Source organism: Leptonotus elevatus, chromosome 2 (genome assembly GCF_054856555.1).
Source record: "Leptonotus elevatus isolate MCC_2025b chromosome 2, RoL_Lele_1.0, whole genome shotgun sequence".
NCBI lineage: Eukaryota > Metazoa > Chordata > Actinopteri > Syngnathiformes > Syngnathidae > Leptonotus > Leptonotus elevatus.
This window is the reverse complement of record NC_141240.1, coordinates 19,053,667-19,075,118: the sequence shown is the minus strand read 5'-3', so window position 1 is coordinate 19,075,118 and position 21,452 is coordinate 19,053,667. Positions and strand designations below refer to the sequence as shown.

Below are 21,452 nucleotides of genomic sequence, written 5' to 3'. Positions count from 1 at the left end.
CCGCCCTCTAGTGGCTGATTTATGATCAGGAACCGGAAATTAGAGGAATAGAAAATTGCCATTAATTTCATGCAATTTTAAGGAAAAATGCTACATTGAGATATAGAGTTAGTTTTTTGTTTTTTTTTGTTTTAAATCAAAAGTACTAGTGGTATCTGCTAGGCGGTATCGGTGACTACTCAAAAGCTGAGCACTCGTTCTGGTATTGGTCTGAAAAAAATATAGAACATCCTTGACGAGATGATGTGTGTTTTGTGTATGCTCCGTTGTTGATGAACAGACAAATAATTACAAAGTTATATTTTTCAAGATGTTCATGAGAGCATCAGCAGTGCTGTTCGCATTGCAGATGATGCTCGGTGAAAAAAAGGAGATGCATTTCAGGGGCGTGTTGGGACTTGCGTCCGAACAGAGAGAAGCTAATAGCCGGGAAATGCATCTTCTGACAGGCCGCCTTGAAATACATGCTGGAGCATATACCCCTCAACACATCACACGAAACCCCTGCCCACCCACACAAACACATACTCACTGTACGGAAAGACACCTACTTTAAAATCATTGCTTATGGTGAGAAACTTGGGACGTGTTATAGCACATTCCAGGCATGGTGGTGCTTGGATATTTGTAAAGTTGATTATGGAGTCATACAGCAAGGGCCAAAGAAGGAGGCAGGTATTCTGGCCATTGATATAGTAGCTACAAATCACAAGTCAACCCGAAAATGTTCCTTACAATAATAGGTTTTATGCAGCCCCACTAGTCTAAACATTGTATTCTGATTAAAATCGCATTTGTGGAATATGACATAAGCAGCATAATCCACCCGTTTCTATCCATCTCAGGCGGCAGCCATTTTGCCACATGCTGTTGACTGAAAATAACATCACAGTTGCTCAAGGCTTACTGGTAATGACCAATCGTGGCTCAGCTTGCAGTCGTCACATGACCAAACTCAGAAAACAAGTAAGCCGTGATTGGTTGTTTCCTGAGCCTTCACCTTATTTTCAAGAGACAAAATGTCCGCCCCCATGGGATGGGGAACAAAAAAAAAAAAGTGTCCATCCCTGCTCAGTTTATGTTCCACAAACGCAATTTTAAATCAGAATGCTGTGTTTACACCAGTAGGGTCAATTACAACATATGATTGTAAAACACATTTTTGGGTTGACCTTTCCTTTTGGAAAAAAAGAAGAAGCAAGCACAGTCCCAATTTCACACCCACCTGAGCAGCTTATTTGGGGTAAATAAAACTTGATAACAGCCCATACATTTGAGGATATAAAATAAGGTCGTAATAACAAGAATAAAAGTTAAAAAAGGCTTCTTGACTTACTATTCATTCGGGCCTACTTATTTCACTGCCTTAAAAACATTATGTTCACTCATGATCACTGCTCACTTAATAACATATTCTTAAGTGGTTTCAAAATGTCAGCGCTCACACATCTTAGCTGAAACCTCAAACTGATTTAATAACCAAATAATTTGCACATTACACTATATTTGCAAAACAAAGTTGGCAGATTGAGATCATGTTGTTGCACATGAGTGAAAAAGAAGAAAAAGTTTCGATGGTTTTATTTTACTTTGGTTAAGAATAAGAGTGTTTAGATGTTTTCCCCCCCGATTATCAAGATGACTGGAAGACCTAAAAGAATGGGGGGATAAAAAGTATGACAGGAAGATCAGCGAAATCGAAGGGCAGATTACAAAGCATCTTATAAAACAGATTGTAACTATTTTTTTCAGGATGTTGCAATATTTTCACAACCAAAATACACAAATGTGACACTTGCCTCAGGCAATGAAGTTTAGAGGAAATGTTTTTTTTTTTTTTTAAGCACTGGCTACAATGAAACTCATGGCGCTTAGCTGACAGGTTAAAGTGGGTTAAGACCGAAGGAGGAAAGAGACAGCAGAATAAAAGCAGCAGGTTAAAGGTCACACTCTTAGGTCGGCAGAGGGATCTTCTTACATCACTGAGAGCTGCGTGAAGGAGCCCACCATGCATGGTTGCCTCCAGCAAACACACTCATGGGCGCATTTAAACACTCGCGGAGTGATGGAAGTGCAGTTTGTATCCCGTTTCTCTTGTTAAGAAGGTCTAATGTATGGCAGGCAGGGGTGACACCTTTCCACAGACTTCATGGGAGCGGAGGCCTGTGTGTGTGTGAGTGGGTGGGGGTTATAAATCTATTTACACCATCACCAACGGGGCCCCCAGTTTTGGGACTAAATGCAGAGAGACAAATAGCCAGGTAACTAATATTATAATTAATATAAATTAATATGTGTAAAATATTGTGTGTTTATTATTTACCAATTCATTCTTTGCTTTTTTAAATGACTGCTATTACAGTTTTTGGTGAACAAACTCAAGGCCCGAGGCCCAGATCACGCCCACCACATAATTTTTTGGGGGGCCCATTGGAGCAAATAAAGGGTGTCCACTTCATTTTTCTTACAAAATGTATTTGTTCCTTACATATGGGCAGACAATCTCTAACAAAATTGCATTTAAGTTTAAAAGATATTAGAACCTTTCCCGCCCACCAAATCCCTTCTTAACATACAATAAATTGGACAATAACATTTATATTTGATTGCCACTATTTTCCGTCTGTAAGAATGAAATGCAGGGGAAATTGAGCATACTAAATAATATGATAAGGTACATTTATGTTATTCACATAGTCATAAAGACTCTCTAGAAAACTTTAACTATGATGACACCCCTGCATTAAGGCATCCATGTTATAAATTAAACCAAAGCTTGCATTGAACTTTTTTTTTTTTAACTATGTATACATATATTTTTTATTTTATTTTGACATTAGGAAAAACAAATACTTTACATATATGTTAGACCAGATGCTGTCACAATTATGTAGCTCCCCCGACTCTGACTATTGAACCATGTTTCTTGCTATATAAAGTCCCAGGAAGCAATTTGCCACTTTACATTTGATGTGTAAAAGAAGAGAATAGAGGACAAGATGAATCACTGCATGGTCCGTTACTTTCCCTTGCACAAGACAGGCCTGCACATGTGGTGGCTTGAGTGTTTGTAACTGTGTACGGGTGTCCCAGCGTGCATGCATGTGAACGTATAGTGGCAAAGCAGAAGAAAAAAGAATGAACGAAGAATGCACCGAGGCTTATTGAAAGCGCATGTACTTACTGTCCATGTGGCCGACTTGGCAGTGCTTGACTGTTGGAAGGACACCTGGAAGGCGTGCGGTCCCGGGTAGTCGGTGTTGGAGGGGATGGCCGGAGCAGGAGACATGCCCTCGAAGGTGGAGTTGGGCTGAGAGTAGGGCGAGGGGGTGGGCATGGCCGAAGAGGCGTTCTCGGAGCTGTAGGGGCTGGCGGGCCTGGCTCTGCTCCCCAGACTCTCCATGCTGCTGCTGAGCAAGTTGTACTGGGACTAGAGCAGAGCAGAGGAGAGAATGAGGGAGGTGAAGAGGGAGGAGAGAGACAGAGGCAGGACACAGGTAGAGATGCTGGAGAGGGAACTTGGAGTCACGCAGGGAGGTCGGGTTACATGCGTGCGATATGGCTTTGGGGATTCTCAGTCGTCCAGGTCATGCTAATACACAAAAGCTGACTCAAGGCAACTGGATTTCTTGTTTTGCCTCATGAGGCATAAAAATTACAATTCAAACGAACTGTCAACGGTTCGCGGTTTGTGTACTTTTGATTTGGGTGCTTGGCAACTTGATAACTTTGTATATTTCTCACATAGCGCTTTACACAATGTCTCTCTCTCTCTCTCTCTCTCTCTCTCTCTCTCTCTCTCTCTCTCTCTCTCTCTCTCTCTCTCTCTCTCTCTCTCTCTCTCTCTCTCTCTCTCTCTCTCTCTCTCTCTCTCTCTCTCTCTCCCACTAGAGAGGCTCCAACCACCAAAGACAAATTTCTTGGGTGTTTTATTTAGCCAATAAAACTGCCTTTGATTCACATATAGGCAATGAAACCAAACCATGAAGCATGCAAGGAAACATAATTGTAAAGTGTGTGTGTCAGTTGTGGTTGCGGCATGATCCACACAGTGGCCACCTTGGGGCTATGTGGGTTAACTTGTAAAACACCAGCGTAATCTGCACTAATTACCTCACATCCCCTCTTGTCCTCTTTGCTGCATTTGAGAAGGAAAAGTCGTTGCTCTGAGGCGATTGTGTGGTGACACGCTTGTCAAAGTCAACAAACTCCATCAGGCCCCTTTTCAAGCACTACACACTCATACAACTCATTACATTTATTTATCCATCTTCAGTCAGTTTTCAGAAAAAGTGTATCAGTCCACCTTGTGCTCATTTAATAATAATAAAAAAAAGTCAAAGTGACACTAAGTTGCTTGAGCATCAGCAAGAGAAGCAATAACCAACTGTTGCCATTTAGTTTCAATAAAAAAAAATCCCTAACATGCATTTTGAATGTGTCTATAAAAACATGCGTGCTTAAATAATAAAAACATACTTTCACATGCAAACTGCTGTCAACTCAGGAAACAACACACGGATATTTACCTTCTTTTTCACGTAGTACATCCTCTAAAGTTTTAGCCACATGTGTTAGAACTTCAGTCAGAGACGTCGAAATAGAGCAAACTGAGTGGAGGACAATTGCACTATGCAGAGTTCAAATGAGGTGCGCATCAGTGGACACACCACCCAACCTCTGTCTCTCTCTTTCTCTCTTTCCTTCGCAAACACACACGCACACGCGCATACACACACACACGGAGAGGCAGGACAAAGGTAAGGACTAGTGTGTTTGGAATGAGAGAGAGAGAGAGAGAAGTAGACAGTGACATGGGACAGGAGAGAGGGAAACAGGGATGGGAGCCGGGGAAAAAAATGGCGCAGCCAGCATTCTAATTATGGCATGCCTGGACATAGACTGCAATGCTGGGACACAAGTACACACATGCTACAAAACACTTTGTGAAGGCCTGAACAAAGTAAAAACTGTCTGGGCATGTGCGTGTGAGCGAGTAAGAGAGAGAGAGAGAGAGAGAAAGAAATTTGATATTTTGACACACATACTGTATAGTCACGAATGAGCACACTTTGACATTTGTAAGAGCTTCATTTAACCTAATTCTATACGGAGTATAAGTCAAATAAAACCATGTATGATATATCTAATTAAAAAAAAAGTAAATTACAATAAAACAGGTATAATTTATGAAATTAATCTACATCCACTTATATACAATACAGTCATAGATATTGCAAGTAGGGGAATTTGTATTAGTTTATAATATCCTGGCACTTTGGTCAAAATCCAAATCTGATTTTTACAGACTGAAAAACAGAGATAATATCAGTGTATGTTTGTTTTAAACTATATGGAGACAGGGAAATGCGTATGTAAAGTCCATTATGTTCCCCTTGCTGTGGTTTATCAGATGAAAGCAAAGAGACGGGTCAATGTTCCAGACTTATTGCAAACTGTATATGTGAGGGTGTATGTACACGTGGCTACGCATATCTATACATTGACTCTAACTTAAGGACAAGCTGTGAAACATACACTCACTCACTTAAACATACACTCACTCACTAAAAGTCTAAAATACACGATGACAGTCAGACAAGATATTCATCTAAATATAAATATGTTGTGTTGTGGAACTCCATAACATCATAATAGACACAATATACTTGCTTATGTCCTTAACTAACTTTGTAAGAATTCTTAAGTTTTACCATAATGACAAATGAAAAATTGTATGCAAAATGGTGTGATAAAAAGAATTGGCCTCACTCTAACATCTGCTTGTTTACTGCCTTTCAAATCCACATTTGTGGTCGAAGACAATGAAGTAAGTTGTATGTGTGAACACACGAACATGCAACCGTGCACACAAATCACGCGAGCGCATGTGCTGCTCACAGGTGTGCTTGGTCTTGGTAACTGCACTCGATCTGCAACAAGTTGAAACAGCCACAACCTCTGACGCCATTGTGTGAGCAAATGCGCGTGCGTGCGTATGTGTTCATGCTCTAACAACATGTGATGTCCCCTTAGGGCATTCGTTTTGCTGGTGGCCACTCAGAGATGAGCTTCAAAAGACTGAAAACATTTAGAAATGTAGATAGGCCATCCACAGCAACACTTGCCTGTCAAGGTGAGTGAAACACGATAGAGCGAGGATCAAGAGAATCACCCCTGGCTAATTTCCTGCTAACTGCTATTGGTGACTCAAATAAAAATCACCAACGACATATGACATAACAAAAGAAGTGACAAGAGTGGAATTTTATGGAAACTGTCCATGCCTACTAACTAATATTAAAGAAGAATGTAATCAGAGTATGCAAGGGCACACAGGAGGGAAGTTTTCTGCCCCCTGTTGGTAATATTACGTAAATATCAGAATTAATTACAGTGATAGGTTTCACACATACTTTATCTCAGTGTTTCCCAGCCTTTACTGAAACAATGTACCCATGTTGCATTGTAGAATCAGACATTTTAAATGCCCCCACAAATATGAAAACTGAAATCATAATGATTTGATCTCAATTTACTCATAAAGTTACTTAATCTGGGACTGCATAATTGAACAGAAAGTTAAAAATATCTATATTTGTAATTTTAATCAAAATAATTTTCGTCAAAATATTTTTTTATGGAGCGCCTGATAATCACTAGAAAGTTACAGCTCCCTAGAAGGGATTCAGTGAAGTAGACTAATTAACATGGAGAAGTCAAAGAAACATAGTTAACGATACTGTCATATATATGTATCATAAAGATCAAGCATGGCCATGAGAAAGAAGAATGGCATTTTTTTGCATATTGGACTCACATGGTGAAAATATGTGTACTGCTTATCCTCTCAAGGGTCATTGGTGAGCTAGGGCCTGTCCCAGCTGACTTTGGGCAAGAGGCGGGCACACCCTGGACTGGTTGCTAGCTAATCACAGGGCATATCAACAAACCACCATTCACACTCATATTCACAACTTTGGACAATTTAGAGTCTTGAGTTAACTCAGCGTTTCCCAACCCTGGTCTTTGGAGAACACTTATCCAGCCTGTTTTCCATGTCTTCCTATTCCAACACATGTGATTTTAATGATCAGTTCATCAGCAAGCTCTGGAGAAGCCTGATAACGATCCTCACTTGTGATGGAGAAGGGAGATATGGAAAAGATGCTGGATAGTGTTCCCCGAGGACCAGGGTTGGGAAACACTGAGTTAACCTAACATGCATGTTTTTGGACTGTGGGCGAAAATAGAGCAAACAGGAGCCCCAATTGGAACCCCCAAAATCAGAACTGTGAGGCGGATGTGCTAACCATGTATCCACCACACCACTCCAATGTATTGAAATGTATACATATTTATATAAACAGGCAAATACAACGTAGTTACAAAAACCTTCTCTTCAGCAATCTTTTATTTACTTAATCCATATGTTGAGAAAAATGACTCTCAGCAGAGCAACATTAAAACATATATATGAGTATGTCTACTATGAATAGAAGCAAAATTGTTTTTTCCACTTACCACACACAGCATCTCCAGAAAAAAAATTAGATGGCACTCCCATAAGAATTTACATAAATGTCAGAATTAAGTGAACGTCAATTTAGTCAGACCAAAAGTGTCCAAATGCACACTTTATGGCCAAGACCATGATGGAGGATGCATACCATTGCCTGTATCTCTCACCCAAATAGGTGTGCACAACTAGCCATACAACAACAAACATTAGCTCCACCCCATTTCAATCTGTCATGAGTATTCATTAACTGGCCAGGCAGGCCCAGACTTGCCTACTAAAAGATCAGACAACCAATACATGTATACTACATATGGAAAGCAAGAACTAACATTTGTTCTGCATTTAAATTGACAGTCAGGGCAATCTATTGTAACAATAATGCCATGATGGATGTCAACTCAATATGATATGCTCCACCTGAGGGAAACTCAAAAGACAGTCTACGCATTCCCCTCCCAGCATGGTCACACCAACACAATGGAGTCTGGAAGACTCTTTTCATTTAACTTGAGAACACAATCAGGTGTTTTCTTTTGTTCACAAACTGGCTTTTTGGGGTACTCAATAAATAACCAAACAAACGTGGTGCTCCCAGAGGTGACAGAGATAACTGCAGGCAGTCTCTCTTTTGCCATATACTTCGCTCCTTGAGCGATCCTACACCATCACAGTCACACTTCTGTGAATCAGCACTTCATGTCTCTGCAGTGATTGGGTAAGGGTATCCTTGCTGGGTCTTTAATTAGCTCTGCCCCAACACACACAAGACAAAACCACTCCTCAGTCCCTAAGGAATCTCAATGGGGACACAGAGAGGAGGGAAAAGGCAGCACAAGAGAGGGAAAGCATCTTGGAGGGAAGACTGGAGGGAAAAGTAAAAGGATACCTTTTAAAAAAAATGGTGTGGAGTGGTGGTGATGGTGTGCGTATAGGTACGAATTGGGGGGATGTGTGCTCACAATAAAAAAAAAAAGATGAGTGCAATTCTCCAATATGTTCCTACCATCACATTGTCGTTCATGTCCCTCATGTGGTAGACATCCATGGAAACCTCAGCAGTACTGCTGTGGTTCCCCGAAGTACTTGTGGAAGGTACTGGACGCTCACCACCTTGGCTGCCTGGGGGGAGCTCATAATAGGTACTGTCAGGCTCCCTGTAGATACAATATAAAACGGTTGATGAAATTATAGGCAGTGATAATAACCTATATTTTGACATATAATAAGGAGAATAATGTTCTTTAAATCTTTGACCAAGACAATAAATATGATTTTCACAGAGAAAAAACAATAATTTTGTAAAAATAATAAAATAAAATAAAAATTTAAAAAAGGAAACCTATAAATTGAGAGATGGTGGATATTGGATAATCATTTGACGATAAACATTAAGAATGATTTGCTGTGAGCAGCACTGCAATGCAGAGCAGTTCAACGCCACTGAAAGGAACCAATTGCAAAACAACGTAAAACAGCAAAAATATTGTATGTACTGTCCATGTTGTAAATAGCAAAAATAATACCTCACTAAAAGTCTCCATCAAAAGCAGTTATCTTTGTGAAGACAGCCTCTTCTGTATTGATCTCATAAACAAAATGTGTATTTATCTGCAAAAATTATTTGTGTGGCATTGTTCTTCAGAAGACCCCCCCCCCCAAAAAAAAAACAAAAAAAAACTTGTATTGTTGCAGAATTTGTGGTGAACATTTAAATATCCTCAAAAACTTTACCGCCCATGATAGGGTGATGACCTCATAAGGTCAATCAGTGTACTATATCACAATAGGCCTATGCTGAATCATTTGGGTAATTTCAAATTCTCATTTTACAATTTACATTATTTGAATTTATGTTGACCATACTAAATCAAAATTAAAATGGTAGAGCCGTTTGTGTTAACACTCACAGGGAGCTCCACAAATGTTCAAAGTTGCCTCCTTCTTCGTTGGCCTGGGACATTTTGGAGGTTGGGTAGTTTGGCGAAGGGCAGATCACTCTATGAAGCACACACAAATTATATACTGTGGCTATACATATACTTCCTATTACATTACGCACGCATGCATACACGGGCGGGCGCGCAAACACGCACACGCGCGCACATACACGGGGGTGATGGAACCAATTTAGGGTGTCTGGGGGCCTGGGCGTGCCCAGACCAGCCAACTCATCAGTGAGAGAAGGCTCAGCATCACTACATCCTCCCCGTCAGTTACCAAAGCAACCATTTTAGTAGGCCTAACTATAGTATTTTTTTTTCCGGCGGACAAATTATAGGCCTATGTATTTTGCATTGAATTGAACATTAGCCTATATCACTGTTATTCTTGCAAGCGTTCAAAACTTCGATTTAAAAAAATAAACGAGAGATGCCCTATTTTATGTTTGCCAGCACAAAAGCCAACATTTTGTAAACAACAACAAACATTTTCAGTCATATTTGGATAACAGAAAAGCGAATGTGCGTTTTTTAAGTCTTATTTTGCAGTCTAAGCAAAATAAAATAAAAAGTACATATCTGGACTTCGATTTTTTTTTTCGTTTGTAGGCTATTATTTTTCTGCACGCTCATTTCTGTTCCCAATAAATTGCGCAACGTTGCAGCACAAAGGCAGATAGGCCTATGTCGAATTGTCTCCACTCCTGAGTTACGGCCCCCATGGCAACTTACACCAAATACAAAACCACACACACTGCACGAGTCAGTTAGCATAGACTCCCAGATGTAAAGAAATTAATTACACATTTTTATTCAATTCTCTTTAACCCCATGTGAACGATTACCTTTAATTTGTCAACGGTGTTATTTTGTGTCATTAAAACATTTTAATTGAAATAAAGTGACGTACGGCACAATTAAGGCAAGTCAGTTCAGTTATTGCGATGCGGCTGAAGAACTATGATGATAATTATAAATCTTTCACATTTGTGATTATGTTTTACTGAAAAATGTAAGAAGAAACAAAAGTATCGTGTCGATTAGGCTATGACAATACCACTCGAATCAATAAAACTATAAATTAAGACAGCATATTGTCAAGACTTCAGTGTCAACAAAATGATTCTTTTAAAACAACCCCGACAATTGCTGTGTACACTGCGCTGAAAATAAATATACAGGCCTAGGCTAAAAAGAGAGTTTGCCTGCTATATGACAGCCAAGCAAAATAAATAAATTGACCTACCTGAAGAATGTTATTATTCCAATCCACAATGAATTTTGCTGTGTGCAGAGACTGTTTATTGTTGAACATACCCAGAGACTGCGCCTCCATATACAGCACAATAACAAAAACAACAGAAATAAATCGACGTAACTGATAAGAATACAGGAGCAGATTGACTTTTCGGAGAAAGAAAATGAAGAGTGATAAGAACAGGGAAACTGATTTGCATGCTGCCCTGGGAAGTGTGAGGCTCTGGGACTTCAGCAGGGGTAAAGGAAGAAGAAGGGAGGCGGTAGCCGGTGGCAGCGCGTTTTGGGCGCACACAAGCGGGAAACATTCTCTATCTCTGCAGATGGATGCCTTTGGGCTGTATGATCGGCTTGCAGTGTTATACTGTATGATTTGAACAAAAAAAAAATCCACCATGAGGGAAACAATAACGTTTGACGTTAGAGTTAGAGTTAGGCTGTATAAAAACACAATTAAAATAAATGAAATTCGCACATATGTATCTTCCATACAAGAAGTTAGGACTCTAACGAATCTAAAGGTATAGCAGTATAGGGTAGATGGGTCAGGGAGCGCATGACAAGTAATACCAACTTTAGGCAGGAAATAAACTAAGAAAACAAGAAACTACATTACCCAGAATGCACACAAACCAGACTGATACGCCGATTGGCTAGCGCTCCTGTGTCGTCAAATACTCATACAAACAAACCAGCTTTACAGTGTGCTACTGCTAATGACAATCAAACGAGGCAAACTTTTCTAAACTACACACGAGGCGGGACCGTTTCCTATCTCAACGACGATGTTTTGACCCTGGTTTTGAAAATATCAAAGGTTAGCAAACTACAGTCGGAGACGCGAATAGCGTATTAAGCTAGCGTTGGAGTAGTCGTCTAACCGTTAGCGACGTGTTCTCTAGTTTGCCATTAACCTGCGAGTGTTTTCTCAAATACCGTAGCTAAATCGATAAAAGGTCAAATTAAGTTGAGGTTCAAACTAGTTTTGTAGCCAACATCGGTAACTTTTTATGGCGCGAGTCAGCAGTCAGCAACCTGTGGATTTCTTCCGATTACTAACTAAAACATTTATTTATTTTTACTGTGACGTCATGTCCTGATGTTTACCTCCTCCAACAATAGACCTATACAGGGATTGTTTAGGAGTTAACCGCGCATGGTTCTTATGTCCGTGTAATGTTAAAGGCTTGGTTCTTGGGCGTGTATGTCCCCATCTCGTGTTTAGTTTGGGAATTACCCCTGTTAGACGACACGGCTGCCGTAATGTAACTCATTCAAATTTCCATAGGATAATATTTCTTGTCTAGAAGTCTCCAACATGAATTTCTCTGAGGTCTTCAAGCAATCCAACCATCTTTGTAACTTCTCTCCAGATGGGAAATATTTAGTAAGTTTTAATTATTTAACTGTCATTACTGGGAAAGTGATTACAAAAAATTATAATAATTTTGCAGGCTACCTGTGTGCAGTACAGGTTGGTGGTACGGGATGTGAGCACGCTGCAGATCCTGAACCTTTACACCTGCCTGGACCTGATATCTCACATGGAATGGTCATCTGACTCTCAGTTCATCTTGTGTGCTATGTACAAAAGAGGACTGGTACAGGTAGGCTCTGAGAAGATGCCAGGGAATAATCCGACAGATATCTGTACTGGTATTGTAATTCTATTTCAATAGGAATGTGACATTCACTTTCCTGTTTTCTGGTTTGTTTATTTTGGTTCTAGCATCAGCTGTAAATAACTTTGTTTCCCCCCAAAGACAGTTTTGCTCTCCCCAGTGAAGTAGAAGTCATATTTGACACAATAGTTGAACAAGATCAAATTGCACCCCATGTTCGTTTTCTGTATTTGACACTGAGGGATGAGTACTTGATTGGTAAGGATGTTCAGTTATGTAGGTGACCAATACGCCTGACACGTCTGAATGTCACATTGTTTCATAATGATTACGTACGTAAAACTCAATGTGCTTGTTAAATTTTTTTTTATTAAATCTTTGTCCGTGTAGATTTTCAGTTGTCCAAGTAATGGTAATCCACAAAGGTGGAATGGAGGCAACTGTTCTCTTCTGAATTTGTTTTTTTCCCCTTGTTTTCCGAAAAATTACTCTGGGTAATTCAATGTTTGATGTGCTAATAAAGATTATGACAATTACGCCAACAATACATTAATGATGAAGTATATAATCTTAAGGGATATAGAAAGATGGCTGGCTCTCAGCTGACTTTCTGACAATTTGCATTACATTACACAATACATATTGTACTTGTAGTTCTCTGAATACACAAATACTTGATCGAGCCTTGTATGAAACCATAATTGTAAAAATGGAAAATCAAGATTTCACTACCAGACAAAGATTTCTAATAATGAAAAGAAGCAGCGTATTTAATTGTAATTGCACAGCACGTATCTTACCTCTGAAGGGGGATCCATCGCCAATCTTTCATGGCTTCAAGTGGTTTCTGGAACTGAAGTTAAGGAAGATACAGTGTTTGTGTGAGGGGTGTCATTAGTGACGCTTATCTTGCTGCCCTGCTCCCTTTCTCTCTCCTCAGGTGTGGTCGTTGGAACAGCCTGACTGGCACTGTAAAATTGACGAGGGCTCGATCGGACTGGTGGCTTCTCGCTGGAGTCCAGACGGACGTCACATTCTCAACACCACCGAGTTCCATGTAAGTACCAAGTTGGTGCGTGCAAGCGTGCATGCATTCTTGCGCACGCAAGTGTGTTTATGCATATGCTTGTCTGATTTCCACTGTTGCTGGCCCACAAGGAAAGAGGGGGCCTTAAAAATAGCCAGACACCAGAGCCTTAACACCCCATACACCACCCCTGTCCACCCCCCACCTGCTGCATGTATTCAGCCTGATTTCATAGCTCCACTCCTGTTAGCATCCTGTCATACATTACTCTTATTGCCTTGGGAATTTTTTTTGCATCATGTTGGTCTGGCATAATCAAAATGTTGGCTTATGGTTGACACTTAGTAGCTTTGACCAAGGAGGAAGAAATTACCAATAGTAGAAATAAGTTGCATCAATAGTTTGGCTATCAGTGAGCTGTAGTGCATTACGATTTAACAAAGGCATTTTCGGTTGTGTACTGGTTGATTGAAAAATTAACTCTGGGCCTTCTTAGTGAATGATGATTTTTTTCATGAAAACTAGCAACTTTAAATTTTTCAGATGGAACAAGAGGTTAGAGTGATTTTCGACACAGTATCTATCAGAGTGAATCTCAAACTTTGTACACCAAGAACCTTAAAAAATACTCTCTCAAAATACCACCATATTGACCAATATTATAACATAAACTTAGTTGGCCTAAGCTTTCATCAAAGTAGTTTAATATTATTGTAAGCTGCTATAACATTATGCAGGTTAAACTTTAGCACTACGCTGATAGTAAAGTAATAAAAGTGCAATTTCAACGTTAAATACAAATTGTATCTAAAATAACTACTTGGGCAGTGCTTCTTTTGTGTACCACTAGAAGGAGCCCGCGTACCACCAGTGGTACTCATACCACACTTTGTGAATCACTGTACTAACACTTTAAGCACACTGCCAATATCTACCTTAATAATTTCAGAGACACTGAACAAAAAAAAAAGCCCTGACATTTGATAGGGTTCAACTTACATTTAAGTTTGCTAACCAACAACGAAGGTGCTAAAAATTATTTTCATGCCAACCTGTACCTGCTGACGGCTGTTTTGTGTTCACTCTATAGTTGTCACATGTTGTGTGATGAGAGCTTATACTGGAGTTGCAAACGTTGGCCTGTGTGACATACGGAGTTGAGCCTGACTCCGGGAATCTCTTGACAGGTGTCATGGGCCAACACGCACTGCGTCTGCAGGGCCAAGGAGTGCAGGGGGGCATGTGTCTGTGGCATGTCGGCTTTGTGTCTGTCTGGATCTTCCAACTGTAAAATAATACAAGATTGACAATATTTAGAATAAAACTTGCTGTAGTCATGTAGAAACTCCCCAGCTCATGTGACTTCGATATTTTGTAAGATTTTATTTTGTGAGCATTGCATACACTGTAGATATTTTTTTCCCTTATACCGTATTAGGTCAGCAAGGGTTTTTACTCAAAGGCAGTGAATATCAGGCAGGTATTTGAAGGGATTGCAGGTGTGTAGCTGCTGAGCTGGCATCAGCTTACACACCCATGGCAGCAACACAAACCAAATGAGAGCGTAGCCTTTTGAACTGTGCCCATGTGAAGCGAACAAAACTGTTCCACTTTAGTGAGGGTGATTAGATATATGTAGTAGCACCACTTATTTCTTTCCCAAAGTGAAAAAGGAGGCTCCATTATAAGGCTACATACTAGCTGGGACACGTTGTCTATTAGAGCAGAAGCCACTATTTAAGGATATCTGATTTTGTAAGCACATTGATTGCAAGTGTTTTTTGTTTATTTTATGGGTCATTGACAAATAAGGATTTAATTTACCAGATTCAGTGCTGTTAATTTATTATGAAAACACATATAATATTTATTATTTATTAGTATTTACTCTTATCTACAATTTAGGAATCAAATTGGTCATTTATTTTCACATTATAATTCATAAAATGGGTATCATCGGACAAACTTCTCCATCAGTGACTTATATATATAGATTGATATGTTTTTTTTTCCAGGGCTTATACCGATTAGTAGTCAAGGAGGCCAATTACCACTATTTTGAGCCGATCATCTTCAGTAAAAAAAAAAAAAGGGGGGGGGCAATGGCGTGTTTATTGAACAATTTTTTTTTTTTTATCTTAGACATTAGACATCCTTTTAAATTTGTAACAAAATGTTCAGGGAGCTCCCAAGGTTATCAGTACGTCTTAAAAAGTTACATGGAAACGTAAACAAATAAATACCATAGCTCTAAAAAGCAGTCCAGTCTGTAGTTTTCTCTTTTCTGACGGAATGCCCCCCCCCCCCCAATAAAAAACGTTCACATTTCTTTGTTTTAACTCATTAACTCCCAGCCATTTTCACAGAAGCAATCCCCTTCACTCCCGGCTCTTTTACTGGATTTTGAGTTTTGACATATTTTGCAAGGCCCACAGAATATTGTGTTCTATTTCTATAAAAAAAAAAAACTACCAAAAGAAAGATTAAAGTCTCTTCTTTCATCAGGAAAAAAAGCATGTTTCTATAATGTTTCCATTTTGCAACAATTAGCATTAGAATATAGCTAAGTTTCATCATTATTCACAAATCTATTTTGAGTTGTAAGTAATTGAGTTTTTTTTTCAACATGGCCCTGATTGATATATTTTGCTCTGCTGCCACCTGCTGGCCGTTTGTGTAATAACTACCATTTGTTCAACCGTTCTTTGCAGTTGAGAGGCTGCATCAAAGCCTTCTGTATGCTCTAGCAGAAAAAAACAAACAAACGCATAATTATGTCTTTGGGACACATTAAACTTTTAAAATAGAACATATTTATACGTCTTTGGGAGCAAATGAGTTGTCAAACAAAAACAAATGGTTCAGAAGGTTCCCAGGGTCAGTAGCATCGCTTATAAAGTTAACTGATAATTTTAATAAATAGTTCCCTGCGATTCAAATGGTTTTAGAAGTACTTTTTATTGGCAGTCAGATTATTATTATTTTTTTAAAGGTAGATACCGATATTAGTCAAAATGCCCAATATCGGCGCCGATCGGCCAGGCCAGTTAGCGATTATCTGTCTGTCTCTAATCAGTATTACATCACACTATTTCTCACCCTCTGCACAGGCTTTTACTCAAGCCCCTTCTGCCAGTCCTATCACAGACAGTATGTGTTAACAAGACTTATTATCAACTATTTACAGAGAATCATTTTATCGCTCAAGTCGGAACTGAATTTAACGCAATTTAAGTCACACTTGACAACGGGCCGGCTGAACTTACCTTCACCCCAAAGCAAGGTTTCATTAAGGCTGTGCCAGACGGGTGTTGGTGTCAGGCTTGAGTTTCAGCGCCACTCATAAACAGCCTGCTATAATAACTTGTTTAGGGACAGCTGCCTGTGGTGTGAATCGTGCCTCTGTATGCGTTTGTCTGTCTGACTATGTGACAGTAAAGCTGCTTAGCCATGTGTGCGTTTTAGCTGCGTGTCGTTTCATTATTACAGTTACGTTCGTGAGTCAGAATTTGTGAAATTATTATGGTTTTAAAAGTAATTGTGCTATTCTGAAATGTCTTCTGGTTTAATTTGAATACTGTACCATTAGAAAAAAAATGCCTGACCACTTGTGCTTTCTTTAAATAATGCTACACAATATATATCTTCAGTTAGCTCATAACTGCCACTGAGATAGTTTAGCTGCTAATCCGACCAACTAAGACAAACTTTCCCTTGAAGGGTTCATTGTGGAAACGCCTTGTTGTTGGGGTAGGGCAGGTAAAACCAGTTTTCAAAGGTATGATTTGTACCTACATTGAAAACTCTGGCAGCCTGAACATTAATCTCTGGCTCTTATGAAATTATCATCACCCATCCCTATCGTGTCCACCTTTAACTGTTGTTGGGTGCCCAACTGCAGCCAAGGGCAACATTGAGCTCAACTCATGTAATGGCTTTTAGATTTGGGGGTTCGGATTAGCATTCTTGGTACGGCTGGAGCCAGGCTTGCATCTAACTTGTCACCAATGCCACCGGGCTAAATTGCTGACATGAGCATGATGACAATTGCTCACCCATACCTTGTGTACATGTTGGCTTGAAGAGGCTCCAGTTCCTTGATAGAATCATGAAGCTGTAACAAGAGAAATGGGCTATATCGGTTTGAGATGGCTTCCTATGTCGAATGCCTCCAATCTAATCCTTTGATGACAGATCAGAATATATGGCAGCAAATACACTTGCCCGTTGGCAGTCACTTGCCCAGGCGCAAGCAGGAATTGCTGACATGTTTTATTTCATGTTGATGTTATCAAGTCTACTTTTGTAGTTCAATCATTCTGCTCATGAGTTACTGTTTTGTGGAGATATAGGAATGTTCCATAATAGTTGATTGCTAAATAATTCTTCTCGCTTTGAGGGCATTGTCTTTACATAATTTTTGACCATTTTTATAAATTCTCACAAAAGTCCATTCAAGAACTATTGCATTGGGAGTGGGACACATCTCTATCGTTGTATGTGGTGGATTGAAGTGTGTTTTTGTTCTGAGCAATACAGTATTGGTTTTCATGAAGGGATGTTGATGTGTTATTGGAGGTCCTGCACAGCTGGATGTCTTCAACAAACCGGGTGGACATCTCAGACCACTTGGGTGACAGACGCTGGCTCAGTTCAAATGTCCATTTAAACGCTGTGATGAAAGCTCCAAACATTCCCAAATGCAAAATGGATGACTAGTTTATTTGTATTGTACATGCTGTCTTAAAAGCAGGCTTAGATGTTCTTGGCCATGTATATTTTTGAAGGTTTGTACAGTAAAAATAATAATAATGATAATTCTCATGTCTACTATCTGACAAACTTATTTCATGCATATTTGCATTTTTCAAGTAAATCATAGGTCTGGAATTGATATCAAATGGCATTTTTGTCTATGTAGAAATGACATTTACTGGATAAGATGAGCCACAGTTGTTCCTTTTCTTCTGCCTGTATCTTGACAGCTGAGAATCACTGTGTGGTCCCTGTGCACCAAAGCTGTTTCTTACATCAAGAATCCCAAAGCCTGCCACAAGGGTGAGTATGAGAACAATTCTGTTGTAATGAATTGCTTGTGGTTTTTGAGTGTCTATGTATTACCACAAGCACCCGAGGACAGGGTCAGAAAGTAGCATGACAATGAATCACATGCCGTTCTTTACCTTGCGGCCAGTCCCGGGCTATGTATAAAAAGTGTACCTCTCTCTGCAGACAGCTGTGCCCCTTTCAGTAAATGGGACATGCTTTTCATAACAGGCCTGTCAGCAGCCAGCGTAAAAATTATGGTCCCCGTTCGTGCCCTTGCATGACCTATGCATCCCCTCTGCTGCCATAAATAATAGTCCATGATACGCCACCTTTAAGTGGCATAACACCTGATAAAGGCATAGGAAGTCACAGTTGAAATTGTCACAAAGTAAAATGACATTTATTTGGATGAGTATTTTGTTTCACTCGGATTTATAGTTTTGTGCCATTTTTTACCCGCAGGTGTTGATTTCAGCAGAGATGGCTGTTACATGGCCTTGGCTGAACGTCGTGACTGCAAAGATTATGTCTGTGTATTTGTGTGTGATGACTGGCACTTGCTCAGGGTAAGATAAAGACAGACTCGGCTTTTCTTCCATTTAACAAGTTTAAAATTGATAGCCAAACTTTTCCAACATGGGTTTACATTCTTGTATAAAAGTTAGCGATATGTGTAAGTTATCAACTTTCTCAGTCTTTATTGCTGTCTTGGTTGTTTAAAGTGTAAATATTTAGTGGTGATGATTCCTTTACAGCATTTTGAGACTGAGACGCAAGACCTCACGGGGTTAGAGTGGTCTCCCAATGGCTGCGTCCTGGCTGTTTGGGACAGCTGTCTGGAGGTAAAGTCCTCAGTGCCCATGTGAGGTGGCTGTATTGCTAAGCTCATGCTAATAATATGATAGTATTGGCGTAAAATCATAACGTATTTATGAATTTATTTTTTAGTTATTGTTCACACCCCAAAATTATAATTAGATGTCATTGACATGACATCTTTATTTTTTGCTTTCATAAAGTGAACCCTACTATTAATGGGGGAAATGCAAAAAAATCCAAAAAGCAAAAATCCATGTGCAATGGACTTACATCTCAGTAGCTTGTAACATATTGAATTGAACTCCTTGTGACTGGCACCAAATGCCACCTGAGCAATACCAAATGCCAAACCACAAATATGTGTGAATTTGCTTACACTGTACTTTACTTATCTTTCTGTTCATGTAAATGGGCTAATTCTTGAGAGGAAAAAATGTAAAGGTCAAACTCACCTTTCCACTTCACATGCATGTCCTCTTGTCAGTACAAGGTGTTGCTGTATTCTCTGGATGGCCGGTTGCTGTTTACTTACAGCGCCTACGAGTGGTCACTGGGTGTCAAGTGTGTGGCCTGGAGCCCCAGCAGTCAATTCCTGGCCATTGGCAGCTATGATGAAAAAGTATGGACCCACATTTAGAAAATCACCGTACAATAGCGATACTTGTAAAGAAGTGTCTTGAAATTAATTTCTACCACGTCAGAAATAGTATTGTTCGTGACTGTACACACATTGCAGGTACGCATCCTTAACCACATCACATGGAAAAAGATGGCACAGTTTGAACACCCAGCAACCATCACCACCACTAAAGCTGCAAGTATTTTCTGCCATTCGCGTTATACCGTAAGGCCATAGAGCTTCATTATAAAAGCTACCGTACTTGTGTTTGTAGATTGTGTATAAGGAAGTGGAGAGAAGGTCAGCTGCAGGAAGCGAAGAACTCTCTCTACCCAACATAACAATGGACTCAACTGTATTAAGCAATCAGAGCAAATGTACGTCAGTGTTTGCCTTTTGTTGAAGAACAACAAAATACTATATATTTGATACATTTGGCGACAGCAACTTTGGGGTCAAGTACTCTTCTCACCCCCTCCAGATGAGATTCACCCAGCTCCAGTTCAAATGCCTGCGGTCAGACCAGACCCAGACAGAGCAAACCCCAAGATCGGGGTGTCTACGTTGGCCTTCAGCTCAGACAGTCGCTACTTGGCCACCAAAAATGGTCAGGCATCACGTTTCCCTCTTGTTGACCACTATGTATTCGATTACCAGCGCTAAGCATTTTGCAACCCAGAGGACGCTTTCAAGATGCTTGCAGATGTGCACTTTTGACCGCAGATAACATGGCCAGTGTCGTGTGGGTGTGGGACCTGCAGAAGATGAGCCTTGAGGCCGTGCTCGAGCAGATGTCGGCTGTGCGCTGCTTCCAATGGGACCCGAGACGCTCGCGGCTGGCGATATGCACCGGCAACACCAACGTTTATCTTTGGACCCCGGCAGGATGCGTTTCTGTTCACGTCCCCAGTGACGGTAACATTTATGATCTGATGTTATCTTAAAAAACAAAAAAAGAAGTGCCTAATTACGTGGGATAGAACAAGATTATTATTTTCTCTTAGTTTTCACACAATGACTAATCATTCCCATCAAGGGATATAATCATTTGGAAACCCTCACGCAGTATTAGATTCTCTTCAACAAAAGCATCCCAATGTCACTATCAAATAAATACATTTCCTCAGATTAGAATACTTACTTCAGTGTCCGTCTGTGTGCCCGTCTCCTGCCAGGTGGTTTCCAGGTCCAATCACTGATGTGGCACTGCCATGGGGATCCTCTCATCCTTCTTGGAAAGGAGCAGCTGTGCTTGTGCTACACCAACACTTGCCCCGAGGACAAGTGATGCGAGCAGGCACATAAATGGAATTCACTTTCAGCCTATTTTACCATAAAAAACTTGGCTGGTGAATTAGTGGAAAGACTCAGAATTCAGCATAATCAGCACAATTTACTTGAAGTATGTCATACTGAACATTTACAAAAACCTGACATTCCTCTTATGGACTTGAAGAGTTTTAGACACACAAGAGCACTAGTTCCGAACACTGTGAGGGTGATTGCTCAGCCCCTGAACTTTCACTTATATTTCTAAACATTTGTACTTTGCCATGACATTTTTGTAAATTTTGAATAAAATTTTATGTGCGTTTCA

General features: G+C 40.0%; 2 protein-coding genes across 8 annotated transcripts in view; one reads left to right on the top strand and one right to left on the bottom strand.

Moving 5' to 3' along the window:
- Positions 1 to 11,866, bottom strand: part of tp73 (tumor protein p73) — a 20,043-nt gene extending 8,177 nt beyond the window's left edge. Inside the window, exons 1-4 of one of the 2 annotated variants that reach the window (XM_086068472.1) lie at positions 10,709 to 11,866; positions 9,430 to 9,519; positions 8,526 to 8,676; positions 3,185 to 3,430 (exon numbers count right to left, since the gene is read on the bottom strand). In XM_086068472.1, the coding sequence (XP_085924598.1) occupies positions 3,185 to 3,430; positions 8,526 to 8,676; positions 9,430 to 9,482 (450 nt within the window). In that variant the 5' untranslated portion in view covers positions 9,483 to 9,519; positions 10,709 to 11,866. Of the gene's footprint in view, positions 1 to 3,184; positions 3,431 to 4,529; positions 4,798 to 8,525; positions 8,677 to 9,429; positions 9,520 to 10,708 lie in introns of those variants that run through there. The other variant, XM_086068474.1, reaches the window with a different exon arrangement.
- wrap73 (WD repeat containing, antisense to TP73) lies at positions 11,359 to 21,452 on the top strand. Of its 6 annotated transcripts, none has more exons than XM_086068480.1 (13): positions 11,359 to 11,536; positions 12,027 to 12,106; positions 12,189 to 12,326; positions 13,282 to 13,398; positions 18,354 to 18,426; positions 18,880 to 18,983; positions 19,173 to 19,259; positions 19,721 to 19,855; positions 19,973 to 20,050; positions 20,130 to 20,232; positions 20,337 to 20,462; positions 20,579 to 20,770; positions 21,031 to 21,452. In XM_086068480.1, the coding sequence occupies exons 2-13, from the start codon at positions 12,038 to 12,040 to the stop codon at positions 21,141 to 21,143; spliced, it is 1,335 nt and encodes a 444-aa protein (XP_085924606.1). In that variant the 5' UTR covers positions 11,359 to 11,536; positions 12,027 to 12,037; the 3' UTR covers positions 21,144 to 21,452. The 6 variants fall into 6 exon arrangements, with proteins under 6 accessions (XP_085924606.1, XP_085924605.1, XP_085924603.1 ...); XM_086068477.1 differs by having other exon boundaries at positions 11,360 to 11,536; positions 12,174 to 12,326; XM_086068478.1 differs by having other exon boundaries at positions 11,360 to 11,536; positions 12,008 to 12,106.

Coding starts and splice junctions, on each gene's coding strand:
- wrap73 (XM_086068477.1), top strand. CDS start 12,038: ATGAATTTCTCTGAGGTCTTCAAGCAATCCAACCATCTTTGTAACTTC. Junction 18,984..19,172: donor ATGACTGGCACTTGCTCAGG/GTAAGATAAAGA, acceptor ATTCCTTTACAG/CATTTTGAGACTGAGACGCA. Junction 20,463..20,578: donor CTACTTGGCCACCAAAAATG/GTCAGGCATCAC, acceptor TTTTGACCGCAG/ATAACATGGCCAGTGTCGTG.